We start from the raw sequence: 17305 nt of genomic DNA, 5'->3' as shown, positions 1-17305 counted from the left end.
ACCAACTACATTCGATACAATTTAATACAAACTACATTCGACACGGTTTAACACCAACTACATTCGCGCCGTTTATCACCAACTACATTCGCCTCGGCTTAACACCAACTACATTCGATACAATTTAATACAAACTACATTCGACACGGTTTAGTAACAACTACATTCGCCCCGTTTCACATCAACTGCATTCGACACGGCTTGACACCAATTACATTCGACATGGTTTAACACCAACTACATTCGACACAGTTTAATAACAACTACATTCGACACGATTTATTACAAACTACATTCGACACGGTTTAACACCAACTGGATTCGCCTCGGCTTAACACCAACTATATTCGCACCGTTTAACACAAACTACATTCGACACGGTTTAACACCAACTACATTCGCGCCGTTTATCACCAACTACATTCGCCTCGGCTTAACACCAACTACATTCGAAACGGTTTAATAACAACTACATTCCAAACGGTTTAATAACAACTACATTTTACTCGGTTTAGTAACAACTACATTCAACACGGTTTAACACCTATTACAATCGACACGGCTTAACACGAACTACATTCGACACGATTTAACAGAAACTACATTCGACTCATTTTAATATCAACTACATACCACACGGTTTAATAACAACTAAATCCGACACGGTTTAAGACCAACTACATTCGACACGGTTTAACACCAACTACATTCGCCTCGGCTTAACACCAACTATATTCGACACAGTTTAATAATAACTACTTTCGACACGGTTTAATAACAACTATATTCGACACGGCTTAACACCAACTACATTCAAAACGGTTTAATACCATCTACATTCGATACGGTTTAATACTAATTACATTCGACACGGTTTAACACCAATTACATTCGACACGGTTTATGTTAACTACATTTGACACGCCTTAACAACAACTACATTCGACACGATTTAATACGAAATTCATTCGACACGGTTTAACACCAACTACATTCAACACGGTTTAACACCAACTACATTCGCTCCGTTTAACACCAATTACATTCGATACGGTTTAACACCAAGTACTTTCGACTCAGTTTGATAACAACTACATTCCACACGGTTTAATAACAACTACATTCGACACGGTTTTATACCAACTACATTTGACATGGTTTAACACCAACTATATTGGACACGGCTTAACACCAACTTCATCCCACAAGGCTTAACACCAACTATATCCGACACGATTTAACATCATCTGCATTCGCCCCGTTTAACACCAACTACATTCGATAGAATTTAATACAAACTACATTTGACACGGTTTAACTCAACTACATTCGACACGTCTTAACAACAACTACATTCGACACGGTTTAACACCAACTACATTCGACACTATTTAATACAAACTAATTCGACACGGTTTAACACCAACTACATTTGACATGGTTTAACACCAACTAAATTTAACACAGTTTAACACTAACTACATTCGACACGGTTTAATACAACTACATTTGACACGGTTTAACACCAACGACATTCGCCCTGTTTTATACCAACTATATTCGCCTAGTTTAACACCAACTACAATCTACACAGTTGAACACTAACTGCATTCGCCCCGTTTAACAACAACTAAATTCGCCCCGTTTAACACCAACTACATTCGACACGGCTTAACACCAACTATATTCGACACTGTTAATACCAACTACATTCGACACGGTTTAACACCAACTACATTCAATACGATTTAATATGAAGTTCATTCGACACGGTTTAACACCAACTACATTCGACACAGTTTAACACCAACTACATTCGACAGGGTTTAACACCAACTATATTCGACACGGCTTAACGGCAACTACATTCGACACGGTTTACCATCAGCTACATTCACTCCGTTTAACACCAACTTCATTCGACACGGTTTAACACCAACTACATTCGATACAGCTTAACACCAAATACTTTCGACACGGTTTAATGCTAACTACATTCGACATGGTTTAGCACCAACTACATTCGACAAAGTTTAACACCAACTACATTCGACACAATTTAACACTAACTACGTTCGACACGGCTTAACACCAACTACATTCGACACAGTTTAATACCAACTAAATTTAACACGGTTTAACACCAACTACATTCGACACGGTTCAACACCTACTGCATTCGCCCGTTTAACACCAACTACATTCGATACGGTTTAATGCCAACTACATTCAACATGGTTTAACACGAACTACATTCGACACGGTTTAATACGAAGTAACTTCGACACTGGATTAACATCAACTACATTCGCCCCGTTTAACACCAACTATATTCGATACGGTTTAATACCGACTACATTCGACACGGTTTAATGCCAACTACATTCAACACGGTTTAACACCAACTACATTCGACACGGTTTAATACGAAGTACCTTCGACACGTGTTAACACCAACTACATTCGACTCAGTTTAACACCTACGACATTCGACACGGTTGAACACCAACTGTATTCGCCTCGTATAACACCAACTACATTCGATACGGTTTAATACCGACTACATTCGACACGGTTTAATGCCAACTACATTCAACACGGTTTAACACCAACTACATTCGACACGGTTTAATACGAAGTACCTTCGACACGGGTTAACACCAACTACATTCGACTCAGTTTAACACCTACTACATTCGACACGGCTTAACACCAACTACATGTCGTTGGTGTTAAACGGGCGAATGTAGTTGGTGTTAAACCGTATCGAATGTAGTTGGTATTTAACCTTTTCGAATGTAGTTGGTGTTAAACCGTAACGAATGTAGTAGGTATTAAACCGTGTGGAATGTAGTTGGTGTTAAGCCGAGTCGAATGCAGTTGGTGTTAAACCGTGTCGAATGTAGTTGGTGTTAAACTGGGTGAATTTGACACAGTTTAATAACAACTACTTTCGACACGGTTTAACACCAACTACATTAGAATTATTATTATAATCTATCTAGCTGTGTTTTTTATAATTATTATTATAATCTATCTACCTGTGGTTTTTATAATTATTACTATAATCTATCTAGTTGTGCTTTTTATAATTATTATTATAATTTATCTAGCGGTGCTTTTTATAGTTATTATTATAATCTATCTAGCTGTGCTTTTTCTGTTCCCTGTAATTTCTCTACTTGTAGATTCCACTGTCTATCTACTTTCTATTCTCCTATATTTCTATCATTTGATTCACTTATCTCGATTTGCCAAGTACTCAAGTAGACCAGTGTTTGTTACGGGTTGAATGTATTTGGTGTTAAATCATGTCGAATGTAGTTGGTGTTAAACTGTGTCGAATTCAATTGTTATTAAACCGTGTCGAATGTAGTTGGTATTAAACCGTGTCGAATCTAGTTGGTGTTAAACGGGGCGAATGTAGTTGGTGTTAAGCCGTGTCGAATGTAGTTGGTGTTAAGCCGTGTCGAATGTAGTTGGTGTTAAACCGTGTCGAATGTAGTTGGTATTAAACCGTGTCGAATGTAGTTGGTGTTAAGCCGTGTCGAACGTAGTTAGAGTTAAACTGTGTCGAATGTAGTTGGTGTTGAACGGGGCGAATGCAGTTGATGTTAAACCGTGTCGAATGTAGTTGGTGTTTAGCCGTGTCGTAGGTTTATGGTAGATCCATGGTGAGTAGTATACTGGTAGAATGCGTATTTGTTGGTGAATGGTAGATCCATGATGGGTAGTATACTGGTAGAATGCGTATTTGTAGGTGAATGGTAGATCCAATGCTTGTTTTATAGTGTTTGTAATTATATTGTAGTCCTAATGTTTTTAATATCCTCGTGAATTAAGAAATTGGAAATGATTAGTAAGTCTAAGGTTTGTAGTGTAGTGATAGATTAAGTGTTTTTAGGCATTTGGTATGTCTAATATTTGTAGCATACAGGTAAATGAAGTATTTGTAGGTGTACGGTAGGCCCGAATTTTTAGTATACTGATAGATTAAGTGTTTTTAGGCATTTGGTATGTCTAATATTTGTAGCATACTGGTAAATGAAGTATTTGTAGGTGTACGGTAGGCCCGAATTTTTAGTATACTGGTTAGTTAAGTGTTTGTAAATGTATACTAGATGTGTGGTTTGTAGTATATTGGTAGATTTGGTGTTTTTAGGTGTATGATAGGTCCAAGATTTATAGTATACTGGTAGATTACGTTTGTGCAATTGTATATTATGTCCAAGGTTTGTAGTGTACTAGTAGATTAAGTGTTTAAAAGTGTATGGTAAGTTCTAGGTTTGTAGTATATCGGTAGTATAAGTGTTTGTAGGTTTATGGTAGGTCTAAGGTTTGTAATATACTGGTTGATTTAGTGTTTGTAGGTTTATGGTAGGTCTAAGGTTTGTAATATACTGGTTGATTTAGTGTTTGTAGGTTTATGGTAGGTCTAAGGTTTGTAATATACTGGTTGATTTAGTGTTTGTAGGTTTATGGTAGGTCTAAGGTTTGTAATATACTAGTATATTAAGTGTTTGTAGGTTTATGGTCAATCTAAGGTTTGTAATATACTAGTATATTAAGTGTTTGTAGGTTTATGGTCGGTCTAAGGTTTGTAATATACTAGTATATTAAGTGTTTGTAGGTTTATGGTCGGTCTAAGGTTTGTAATATACTGGTTGATTATGTGTTTATATATGTATAGTACTATAAAAGCTGTATATGTGTATAGTTTTGTTTGAGTAGAATGTTTCTATGGTTGAGTTAATAAGACTGTTTAAAGATCTGGGTTAGTGAAAGGAGGGGATAGTAGAAACTGCGGTGGGAGTAGAATTACTTAAGTTGAGTGTTTTTACGTGTGGTATGATTGAATATCTAACAATGTGATAGCAAATATCTTATTATATCTGTGCAGAAGATTTTTTTGGTAATGGTTTGGGAGATACTGTACAAGTTGAAGTAAGATATTACATGACAAAGTAGGAACCTGGTAGAAATAAGAGACACAGTTGAATTAGGAGATCTGTAAAAACTGGGAAAATAAGTTGGGAAGTGAGGACATTGTAAATGATTAGGAATTACGGATGTGTTAAAAGTTGTTAAGGTAAGACAGAAGTAGTAACGGAAGTAAAGTTAGCCTACATGCCGGATGCAGAAATGTATGGCGATGAATGAGTGCAGTAAAAGATGAAAGAGTTTAAAAAGCAAGAGTTGGTGAGAAGTAAAAAAAGTACGAATGAGATGTATTTTTGACAAATATGCGTGTGCCGGAGTGTTAAACGATAAGTGAGTGAAATACAGATACTGTGAATGATGTGATACAGACACTGTAGACGATATAAAATTTACGCTTGAGGTGCAAGCTTGAAAAGTAAGAACTGTTGTAGAAACTGGCAAAGTAGTGGTTTAAAGTTGAATCTTGGATATTGTAGGAGATGATGACGTTATGCGTGATAGGTACCCATGACAAGATCAGGATACATTCGTCTGTTTTTTGTTACTATTTACAAATCTTTGCTATTTTTAAATACATGAAAACAGATTTATATAAAGTTATTAGTTATTCTGTTTTGACCACATACGCAATGAATCAAGTTGATCAAGTATCAGTTTCACCCTGTAAATCTTATATTCGCCCACTATTATTGATGACTTCTTAATTCAACTATAACTCTGATACTATTCAAGTACTTTAGCAGTTTTGTCTAGGCCCGTGATTCATTCTGTAAATAGTAGTTTACATGGGAACACTTCATAAACAATTTCCGTGAAAAACCTTGTTGTGCCAGTTATTATGATCTATCTAGCTGGGCTTTTATTATTATGATCTATCTAGCTGTGCTTTTTATAATTATTATTATAATCTATCTAGCTGGACTTTTATTATTATTATTATGGTCTATCTAGCTGTGCTTTTTACAATTATTATTATAATCTATCTAGCTGTGCTTTTTAGAATTATTATTATAATCTATCTAGCTGTGCTTTTTCAAATACGCATTCTACCAGTATACTACCCACCATGGACCTACCATTCACCTACAAATACCTTATTCTACCAGTATACTACCCACCATGGACCTACCATTCACCTACAAATACTTATTCTACCAGTATACTACCCACCATGGATCTACCATAAACCTACAAATACGCATTCTACCAGTATACTACAAACCTTGGACCTAATACCTATAAGTACTTAATCTACCAGTATACTACAAACCCTACATCTCCCAGACATCTACAGATACATAGTCTATCAGTATACTCAAAACCTTGGAACTACCACACAACAACAAACTCTTAATCTACTAGTATATTATAAACCTTGGACATACCAAACATGTACAAACACTTAATGTTCAGTATCGGACCTACTCTAGACCTATAGACACACAATCTACTAGTATACTACAAAGCCTACATCTACCATACATTCACAAACATATAATTCACCTATTGAGAAAATCTCCAACACCATGGACGGTAAGACGCAAGCCAGGATCAAACTTCAAAAGTTGATCTTGTCCAATGGCTACATGTATAGTTACATTATTAAGACATTCCACAGCTTTGACTCACAAGATATTAACAAATGGCATAAAAAAACGATCACATCAAGACCCTGTTTCATGGATTATACCCTTCGAGGATGAACCTTTAACTACTCGCCTTCGTCAAGCGATTAGAAGATCTGGTTTGAATATCAAAATCATACAAAAACCTGGTAGAAAACTGAAGGATATACTCACTCGTTCAGCCTTTAATAACGACAATACATGTAAATCCAAAAAGTGTTTTGCAAAGACGAATGGCTGAGAGAAGTCCTGCACACTTAAAAATACACTGTACTTAAGCTACCCGTATTCTATAAACCTTGGACCTACTTTAAACATACTTACACTTACTCTACCAGTATACTACAAACCCTACACCTACCATATCTTACCAAACACACAATCCACCAGAATACTACGAACCTTGGACCTACTTTAAACATACTTACACTTACTCTACCAGTATACTACAAACCCTACACCTACCATACCTTTCCAATCACACAATTCACCAGAATACTCCAAACCTTGGACCTTTCATACAATTACAAACACTTAATTTACTAGGATACTACAAATCTTGGATCTACCATAAACATATAAACACTTTAACTACCAGTACACAACAAATCATAAACTTATCACACTCCTACTAACACTTAATCTACCATTATTCTACAAACCTTTAATATACCAAACACCTATAAACCTTGGACTTACCATAAACTTGCAAACACTTAATCTACCAGTATATTACAAACCTTGGACCTACAATACCCGTACAAACACTTAATCTACTAGTATATATATATTACAAACCTTGGACCTACAATAAACCTACAAACATTTAATCTACAAGTGTATTATAAATTTTTGACCTACCACTCACTTATAAACACTTAATCAACAAATATTCTACACATCGTATATGTACCATACAGCTAGAAATACTTAATCTGCCTGTATACCACAAACCTTGGTCTTACCATATGCCTACAAACTCTTAATCTACCTGTATGTTATGAACCTAAGACCTCCCCTACACCTACAAAGAGTTAATGTTCCTGTATACTACAAACCTTGGACCTACAATACACCTTCAAACACTTAATCTGCCAGTAGATTACAAACCTTTGACCTACCATTCACCTACAAACACTTAATATACCAATATACTATAAACCTTGGTCCTAAGATATACATGCAAACACTTAATCTACAGTATACTAGAAACCTTGTTCTACAATTCACCTACAAATCCTTAATATACCAGTATACTACAAAACGCGAATCTGCTACTCTAATATAAAAACAGTAATTTACCGCTCTAGCAATGTACAGCACACCATAAATAGACCATATTTCTAGAAACGTATCAAACTTTTACAAACTCTGAATATACCACTTCTTAAAACTTTAATGTACTACAAAACCTTTAGCCTACAATCGTAGTGAAAGTCTCTGATTTTGTAAAACTCCTACATGTCTTGAATCTACCATATGCTTGATTCAATCACTTCACTACAAACCCTGAATCTACCAATATACTGTAAACCTTGTGCCTATGATATGGTGATGAACCGTGAATGTATCACCATACTCCTACGAACCCTTAGTCTACCATTCTACTACAAACCTTGGTCCTATCATACACGTACAAACCCTTAATCTGCCAATGTACTGTAAACCTTGTGCCTATGATATGGTGATGAACCGTGAATGTATCACCATACTCCTACGAACCCTTAGTCTACCATTCTACTACAAACCTTGGTCCTATCATACACGTACAAACCCTTAATCTGCCATTATACTACAAATGTTGGATATACAACAAAATTTCGACTGAATTTTTACAACCTCCCCTTTGTTTCATAGTGATATCAGTCTAAATGTTGTAATATTTCAAATATACAGTTTACACTGCACTCTTGTAACTTATAACACATTCCACTGAAAGCAATATTTTAACTTGCAAAATTTCCAATTTTAGTATATTCGTAAAAACTCAGTTTTCCTATTTCTATTAACCCCTAGCTCTCACAGATTGTTACTAAGTGAACTTCAACTACGTAACGTTTTCTAATCATAGGTTTCAGAACACATCAAAGATACCAATTTATCACGTACTTGTAGAAACCAGTTTCTACTACTCTACCAAGGCTAGTAAGTACCTCAGTCCTATTAAACTAAAGAGAAACATATATATAAGAACTTGCATTCAAGCCAATCCAACTTTACCGTACTCTTACCAGACCTAACTATAACCTATTTTTCCATAACATTGCTTTCATTGTATCAACTTATACCACACTTACAACAGTCTATTGTCTGCTACAATATTACCAGCTAAGCCTGTACCTGATACTTAATATTTTGTATTCTATCAACCAAATTGCACCTTACTTTCAGAATGATGTTTTTAACAGTCCTCTTAGTAATTCAGCATGTTCCCCACTTCTAACTGTTACAACACTCCTACCAACGTTGCCTGTAACATATTGATATCAATCTATCTTCAGTCACACTGCTAAGATTTCATCCAAGTCTCAACTTTTTACATATTTTCTAAATCATGTTCAGCCTGTACCTCATTCATATTTTCTAAATCACTTTCTATCAACTCAGTCTAATTCCTAGCATTCTATCGCCATCATATTTCTAACAACTAAATGTGCACCACAGTTTCAGAAAGTGAATTCCTACAGCATTCTAGCAATCTATTTCTATTATATATTTACCAAGGTAGCGTGTACATTACTCCTAGCACCATATGTTCTACCACACTCCTACTTGCCTAATCTGTACCATGTTTTCAGATATCTATCTTCTGTTACACTCTCACCAGCTAGCTCTTATAAAATTCCTAACAATATGTACCCTGTATATTCTGCTACATTTTTACAACGAGCCTGTGTTATAAATCTAGCCACCTATATTTTGCCACACTCCTATCATCTATACCTTTCTTTTATCCCTTTTCGTGTTTAGTATTTCTACTATATATATATATATTTCTACTGTTCAATCCTCAATGTTAATACCTTATTACATAACTACAACTATACCTGTAAAGTGTACAAAACAACTATGAACTATGAATAACAAAACGTATTCTTCATTGAGATTTAAGATATACAATATCCCCGTATCTTCATGGGGGTTTAATAAAACAACCTATTTTGTGGTGTTAAATCTCAATAATTACGAGAGTATAATATTGAAACTCAAGTGAAAAGTAAATAGTTAAGACTTTTCAAAATAAATGAGAAAATGGAAGAAATATTACAATAAATGTTCGGTTTAATGTTACACATCTCCAGTAAAGATAAATTCAGAAATATTATAATAAATGTTCGGTTTAATGTTACACATATCCAGTAAAGATAAATTCAGAAATATTATAATAAATGTTCGGCTTAATGTTACACATCTCCAGTAAAGATAAATTCAGAAATATTATAATAAATGTTCGGTTTAATGTTACACATCTCGAGGAGAGATAAATTCAGAAATGTAGTTCCCTTATTACATGCTTTGTTGAATAAAATGCTGCTAAATATCGAGGTTATTTTAGTTTCTACTGCTATTACGATGTACTTGTGGACACAGCAAGTCATGCCTGACAATTCATTAGAAACATACCACATTTATCTTTCTGTGTTTGTATCTGAACTCTTGACTATTAAGTTGTGACATAAAACATTCTCTTATTTAATTGTGCGTCTTGGATTTTTAAATGGCGATGATCAGATACTGGGTAAATTGTAGAGATGTATTCATTGTTTGTTTACGTATATTTGTAGAAATGTATTCGTTGTTTGTTTACGTATATCTGTAGAAATGCACTCATTGTTTGTTTACGTATATCTGTAGAAATGTATTCGTTGTTAATAAGCAAATAACAGACCAAACTCATGATATAAGAAAAAAAGAAACTTCACTCCAAAGACGCTCAGCAAGAAAGACTTAGATTTAAATTAGTTTCAATAAAACACAATTAAAAATAATGCATTGACGAAGTGGCATTAACAACATCTCTAGATCCTTAGTAAATTCCTATAGATTATTCTCCATTTCTGTCAATTGAAATATAAAGTACATAAATATTCTGATAATTCTGTGATATGAACCTACGACAGTAAAAATACATTAATACCTATCTATCTATCCATCAGAAATTTCTCTAATAATCCTTAGCTACCAAATGATGTATATCATTTTTCTCAGTTGTCTGTCTATCAGTATCTGGCAGTCTGAGGAGTAGGGGTAGAGATATGTGATGCGCGCCTTAAATCGACATGTAATAAACACGTGTAGATGAAAGCGGTGGAAAAGGGAATTGTGAGTGGGTGGATGTGGTGGGGCGACAGCTGGTTCAGAGTGTTGATAAATGAAGTAACATCAGCAGCATATCAGGCATGACACATATGGTGGAAAGAACCCAACGCCCTTTGTTCAGCTTCTGTATCAGCCAATGTCAGGGAAAGGCTGTTTTCTTACATCTGTCTGTGTCTTTGTTATGTCTCCTTCATTTTTTCACATTATTCCTCTTGAGTGTAAGGTATCGTTAGAGTATTTTGCATAATGTAACTAAAAAACAAAATTAGATCTGTAACTATGTTTCTTGCTTTCCATTACTCTAACATTGATCATCACGAGGATACATACTACATAGCTTTCACTGCTGTTACACATTTCATGTAAAAATTCTGTTTTGTGAATTTAAAGGGAAAGTTTTCAGTACGTAACAATTGTAATACCAGGACTTACGAACTCATCGAGACAGCTCACGAACTTTTCATGTTTGTAGGGATTATCATTATTATAATTATTATTATTATTCAAGTTACAATTTAAAAGGAATGAATCCTTCCTATCTTAAAACAAGTTTTACCTTGTTAGACTGAAACATATTTGCTGTATTTTAAAAGTGCAGAAACTGAGAAACCTTTTTAATGGATTTTTTCGATTCAATGTAGAACTTGTTGGATGTCTGAATATCAATAGATATTTGAAGAAAACAATGGGAAATAACTTATACGTTTATACCATCATCCATAAGTGAGCTTATGAATCAAATACTACTCTGATTCAGGGATGGAGAGCTCCAGAAAAATTTAAATTCTTTTGATTAAAAAGATGCTACTAGATAAGCTGACTTAATATTAGAAAGATACACGTACCGCACTAGTATATGATAATACGTTTCATATCTGCAATAGCACGTAGAATTGGAAAATGTAAACATTATTGCAGTTTTCTCACAATTTACCGATTCTTGTAGCCATTCAATCTGACGTATTAGATAAGCACAATACTAAATGCAATTATATTTAGCCCTGAACATTTTACCGAATCTCTCAGCTATTACATTTGGAACTTAAATAGAAACAGTAGGAACCACGGCTCTATTCAGATATATTAAACATTTATAGAGCAATTTGCCCATAATACGTGAACTTTGATGGTGACTTTAATGTGAGTGAAGGATTTTTTTCTCATTAGTTGTTGAGATAATTTCTTGTCTTACAAATATTCCATATTTTAAAATATAAATTAAAAATGACTAAAAGTAAATCGAAATATCATTTAACTTTTTCAGTAATGCAGTATTTGATAAAACCATGTCCTTCATAGCAAGTACACGCGAATGTATTAGGTTGTGCAGTTTCCACCTTCATTACTGTCCTCACTAGACGAACAAAAACTTCCATGTTGCTAATGGTAACAGTTAGTTAGCAACTAGTACATAGGTTAGCCTGTAAGCCACACCAAGTCGTAGAAGAATCGATAAAATTCCTCTTGTCATCTTCCGTTAATGGTAGAAAACAGCAAGGAGACGGCATGGCGGGAATAATCGCGAGGCTACAACCGCTAAATCCGCTCTAAACAACCCATAAATTTGATAACTGTTTAGTTCAGATATCTATTTTACATTAATAACAATAACACATAATCTGTTTTTATACAGTTTGGATCAGTTATGTTGTATCTAATTCCAATTTCACCATCACAAGTAGAAATTTAGCGTCTATATTAACTTCTACTCACTGACATTATTACGAGCGACGTGATAGTTAATAAAGCTTCTTTCATTGCCATTTAAAACACTACTAAAAAGTTTTCTAACCAGTACATTGTTGACATAAAAATGTAGCTAAACACCAATTAGACATTTAACGTTATAACATCAAAGAAATCTTAACCTAACCTTGTATCACGTCTTCTTGGTCATGATTTACTTTTGTCAAAAATAATTAACCAGAATTGAGTCAAATCTATTATGACATGAACTATTTTGATAACTAATATCTGTATAAAAATAACGTATTTTGATATTTTCTAGGGTTTTTATCAAAATATTCTAACCTAATATAGAAATCATCAAATAAACTTTAGTTTTAATAAATGTCAAATAATTTTTCACTTTAAGGACAAATCTAAAAGTGGTATTCCAGCTATCTTTTCCCGTCTTATATGCAATGATTATGTGAGAAAAAATAGTGATTTCTGCTCTTTTAACTAAACTAAGAAACTGAACGAAAAAATTTTATTCTTTATGCCTTCATCATTAGAACGACTTTTTCCATTTTTATGTCTCGGTAATGAACATATTAATTCTGTCTAACGCATGGACATCCAACTAATTTTTGTCCCCTTTTCACTGTATTTTCTTAATTATTAGGACTAAATTTATATTCATAAAAATAACAGCTCAGTTAAATCTTTTATATATCTTTTTTTACATCTATTTCATTGTATTATTAAACTTATTTTTTTCATTCTCAGTTCGAAAAATCTCTCACTTGTTTCTTCATAATTGTCAAACTTGTTTACATATTTTGAAGTGTAGGACTCCAGTTAATATTTTCACACCTATTATTTATTAACACATTCTGCACTATAGATGATTATGCTTAACTCGTGTCTCTTTGAAATTATTACTGTTAATATATTATCAGTTAGAGAAGATAAAAAATGTCAAATCTTTTTCTTTATAATTATCAATGTTTAGAATACATTCACATCTAGAAAAACCCAGTTAATTATTCCATTCTTTATCATTAATAAGTTAATAAGGCATTAATAAATTCTCAACTAGAAAAGTTCACATAATTATTATTTTTCCTATGTATGTCTCCATAATATAAAAGTCACTAATATATTTTTATCTAAAGTAAGCTCTGTTAGGTATTTTCATTTTGTTTATAATTATGAAAGTTATATTAATGCATTATCAAGTACATAGAACAGTTGAATGATCAGATTGTTACACGAGCCGTAAGAATCTCTTATAATGGCGAACAGCACAAGAGATATCAAAGTACTTTATAATAACAAAGTGTACAAGAGGTGTCAGAGTATTATCCGAACCGTGAACGTATTTTATAACGGCGAACAGCACAAGATATATCAAAGTACTTTATAATAACGAAGTGTACACGAGCTGTGAGAGTATCTTATAACGACGAAGGATAATTAGAAAAATTGGTATAATCTACATCGAAAATATCGCGTGAAAAACGTTTATTTCTAAAATTATCAAAAATGGTGCTTCAGAACAATAGCAGCTCAATGTAAACTTTTGGTACATTAGTTATGCTATTAAAAGTGCTGGAGAAATCAACACATGTACGTGCTTCTGCAGGAACTGAATCACTCAACGTAATGGTTAATAGTAATGATATTTTACAAGGAGTGTTTTTACAGACGATCTGCATTATAATTTTTATCAAAGTAAAAGTTCTTGACAGCTTAGAAGTAAAATAAATGAGTCTAATTAAGATTCTTTAAAACTTGTACAAGATATATTGAACACGATAGCTGAGTTTGTAATGGATAGTGTTATTTCGCGTTAGTATTTCCTTATTGGTCTCTCAGTAGCAAGTAACTGAGTAAAAAACAGTACCCAGTCACATTACTATTTTCTTGCCGTATTTCCGACATCAAATAGTGCAGAAAACTATAGTACAGAGGCAGGGTAATGTATTTTTAATCATATTTGAAAGTTAAGTAGTAAAGTAAACTATAGTACACAATAACGTGAATATATTCGAACTGTTCTGTGAACGGGAAGTAACGGAGTCAACTACAGTTCCCAGTCACGTTAATGTATTCTTACTGTATTGAGAACGTCAAGTAACAGAGTAAACTGCAGTACCCACTCACGTTACTCTATTCTTACTGTTCAGTGAACGTTAAGTAACGGAGTAAACTGTAGTCCTCAGTAATAGTAATGTATTCTTACTATTCCCTTTGCGTTATGTAGCAGAGTAAACTACCATACACAGTCACGGTAATGTTTTCTTACGTGTTCTTTCAACGTTATATAACGGATTAGCTACTGTGCACAGTTACGATCATGTTTTCTTACTGTTCTGTTAACTTTATGTACTGGCGTAGATTACTGTTCTGTCAACGGCGTGTAAAGGAGTAGATTACTGTTCTGTCAACCACGTGTAAAGGAGTATATTACTGTTCTGTCAACGACGTGTAAAGGAGTAAATTACTGTTCTGTCAACGGCTTGTAAAGGAGTAAACTATAGTTGTCAGTTACGATAGTATTTTCTAGCTATTTTGACGACTTCAAATAACGGAGAAAGCTACAGCACCCAGTAACAATAATGTATACGTATTGTTATTTCAAGGTGTAATAACGGAATAACTTCAGTACACAAGTCACAGTAGTGTTTTCTACATCTTCTGTGAATGTTAAATATCGGGGTTAATAGTATATAGAATTTCATAGTCGCTTACATTTAACATTTCGTAAAATTGAAATTTGCTAAGTTTTCTATTATGTTGTTATTAGAAATAAAAGATACAAGATATATATATATATAACAAAAACAGTATTATAATAACTTAAGGATGACAACAATGAATGGTAATGGAATTTCAAATTTTAATCTCATTATAATGTTGTTTTTGTTTTGTATTAAGGTCATTATTGTTTTATAATGCTGATTTCAATCGCCTATAGTCAATTAATCAATTTCATAGTATTAGATACATTGATTTATAACGTGTAAGTAATTCTAGTTTTCAATATTATTCCGTCAACCCCGAATGTTTCAATATCAAATTAATGTTTAATCGTTATAATGCAGTTTTTAAAAGTCAATTTATAAAAGGTTCTTTTACGGATATGATAATGTAATGTTTTTTGTCTTGTTTTCACAATACAAATTTAATCTCGATATAACTCACATGACAATGAGAGATGAAGTCTGTACAAGAATATTTTGGCAGACAGTTCACGACGCATCTCTCTCTCTCTCTCATTCTCTATTTGTGTAGAACTAGCTTCATCGTCGGAAATAAGAGATTTTCCTGTAATTGTTATAGTTAATACCAAATACGACCACCTGAAAAAATATATGATGGAATTTCTGTATGATCAATTAATTTTCTATACTTTTAGTCATAAAATGTGACATTGTTAAATAGTTGTTATACTTTACGGCTCATGTTATACTTACTGTTCTAAGTCCAGTTGATGTAACGCTAGCTTATGACAGACGAAACTCTTGTTGTCGGATTCACGAAGAAAGAATTTTTCGTTTGTTTATCTGCACTCTAGGTTTAGAAAAATATTCCTGCAGCATTTCGATACATATAATCGGGTACGGATAAATGGATTTTGCCAAACGTGTGAAAAAATGTACCCTGTAACTGAAGATAATCTCTTCCCAGAAATAGACAAAAAAAAAAGGCTTTCGTAAGTGACCTGAGCAATGCGTGATTAAACAAATCTGACTGACAGACCACAATGTCAACATACTACATACATGTTTTTACAACCGATTCTCAGATATGACCTGTAATAAATTCAAAGCTTTAATATATCAATGGTGCTAGGATTGATAATAAACGGGAAAGGACGTGAGAACCAACAGCTGGTCCAAAGGTGTGTTTTTGTGTTTTCTTTTTTTCAATTTTGTTGTTAACGTTCGTGCAGCTAAACCGCATTGCACGAAAGCACCGAATGAGATATTTGTTTTAAGCTATATAATTACAAAAAAACTTTACACAAAAATATGATTATCTAAAAATACTATATATTATTATTATCTTGACGATACGTAAGCTATTTAAAAATATTATAAAACACAACAAACCTCAACTCCGTTCCACATATAAGGTACTTCATGAGCTGTGGAATGGGCAGGAACATTTACATGAGCATGATCGGTCATCATGGACATCCAGTGGGTAAGTCCTGATGAAGAAGAAACTGGACGCACGGGAGCAGCAGAACTGATAGTTGACTTGGCATGAGGGTCAGGTGTTGAGGATGGAGGCCACGCAAGTGAGGATTTCTGAAAGATCAAGAAATTACATAGTTACACAAGAAAAGTAGAATAATAAAAATACGAAATAAAACTAAAGAAGTAATACATACCAGAAAGGATAAATAACTAGAATAGTTAGAAGTGAATAATAATAAAATACAATGTTAGACAAGGAAGAATCAAAAACTACATAGACAAGAAAGGATAAAGGAATGGCAATGTTTGACAAAAAATACTAAAGAAATAGCATCTTCCCATAAAAGGATACAGAATTAGTTAGACAAGAAATACTATAGAAATAACATTCGTTAATAAGAAAGGCTGAATAAATACTTTTGATCACTTAAATATATGAGATTAGAGATCTAAATATATTAAACATTTAAATATATGAGATTAGAGATTTAAATATATTAAACATTTAAATATATGAGATTAGAGATTTAAATATATTAAAAATTT

At 33.4% G+C, this 17305-nt stretch overlaps 1 protein-coding gene across 1 annotated transcript in view; it reads right to left on the bottom strand.

The window, feature by feature from the left end:
* Window positions 1-16669: 16669 nt before the first annotated feature.
* The window catches only part of LOC111088596, a gene marked incomplete at its 3' end in the record, with an annotated part of 2969 nt that continues 2333 nt past the window's right edge, over window positions 16670-17305 (bottom strand). The window contains exon 2 of the mRNA XM_022399182.1: window positions 16670-16870. Coding sequence (XP_022254890.1) covers window positions 16670-16870 — 201 coding nt within the window. The remainder of the gene's footprint in view (window positions 16871-17305) is intronic.

This window comes from Limulus polyphemus, unplaced genomic scaffold (genome assembly GCF_000517525.1).
Source record: "Limulus polyphemus unplaced genomic scaffold, Limulus_polyphemus-2.1.2 Scaffold4094, whole genome shotgun sequence".
Lineage (NCBI taxonomy): Eukaryota > Metazoa > Arthropoda > Merostomata > Xiphosura > Limulidae > Limulus > Limulus polyphemus.
This window is presented reverse-complemented; position numbering and strand designations above follow the sequence as displayed.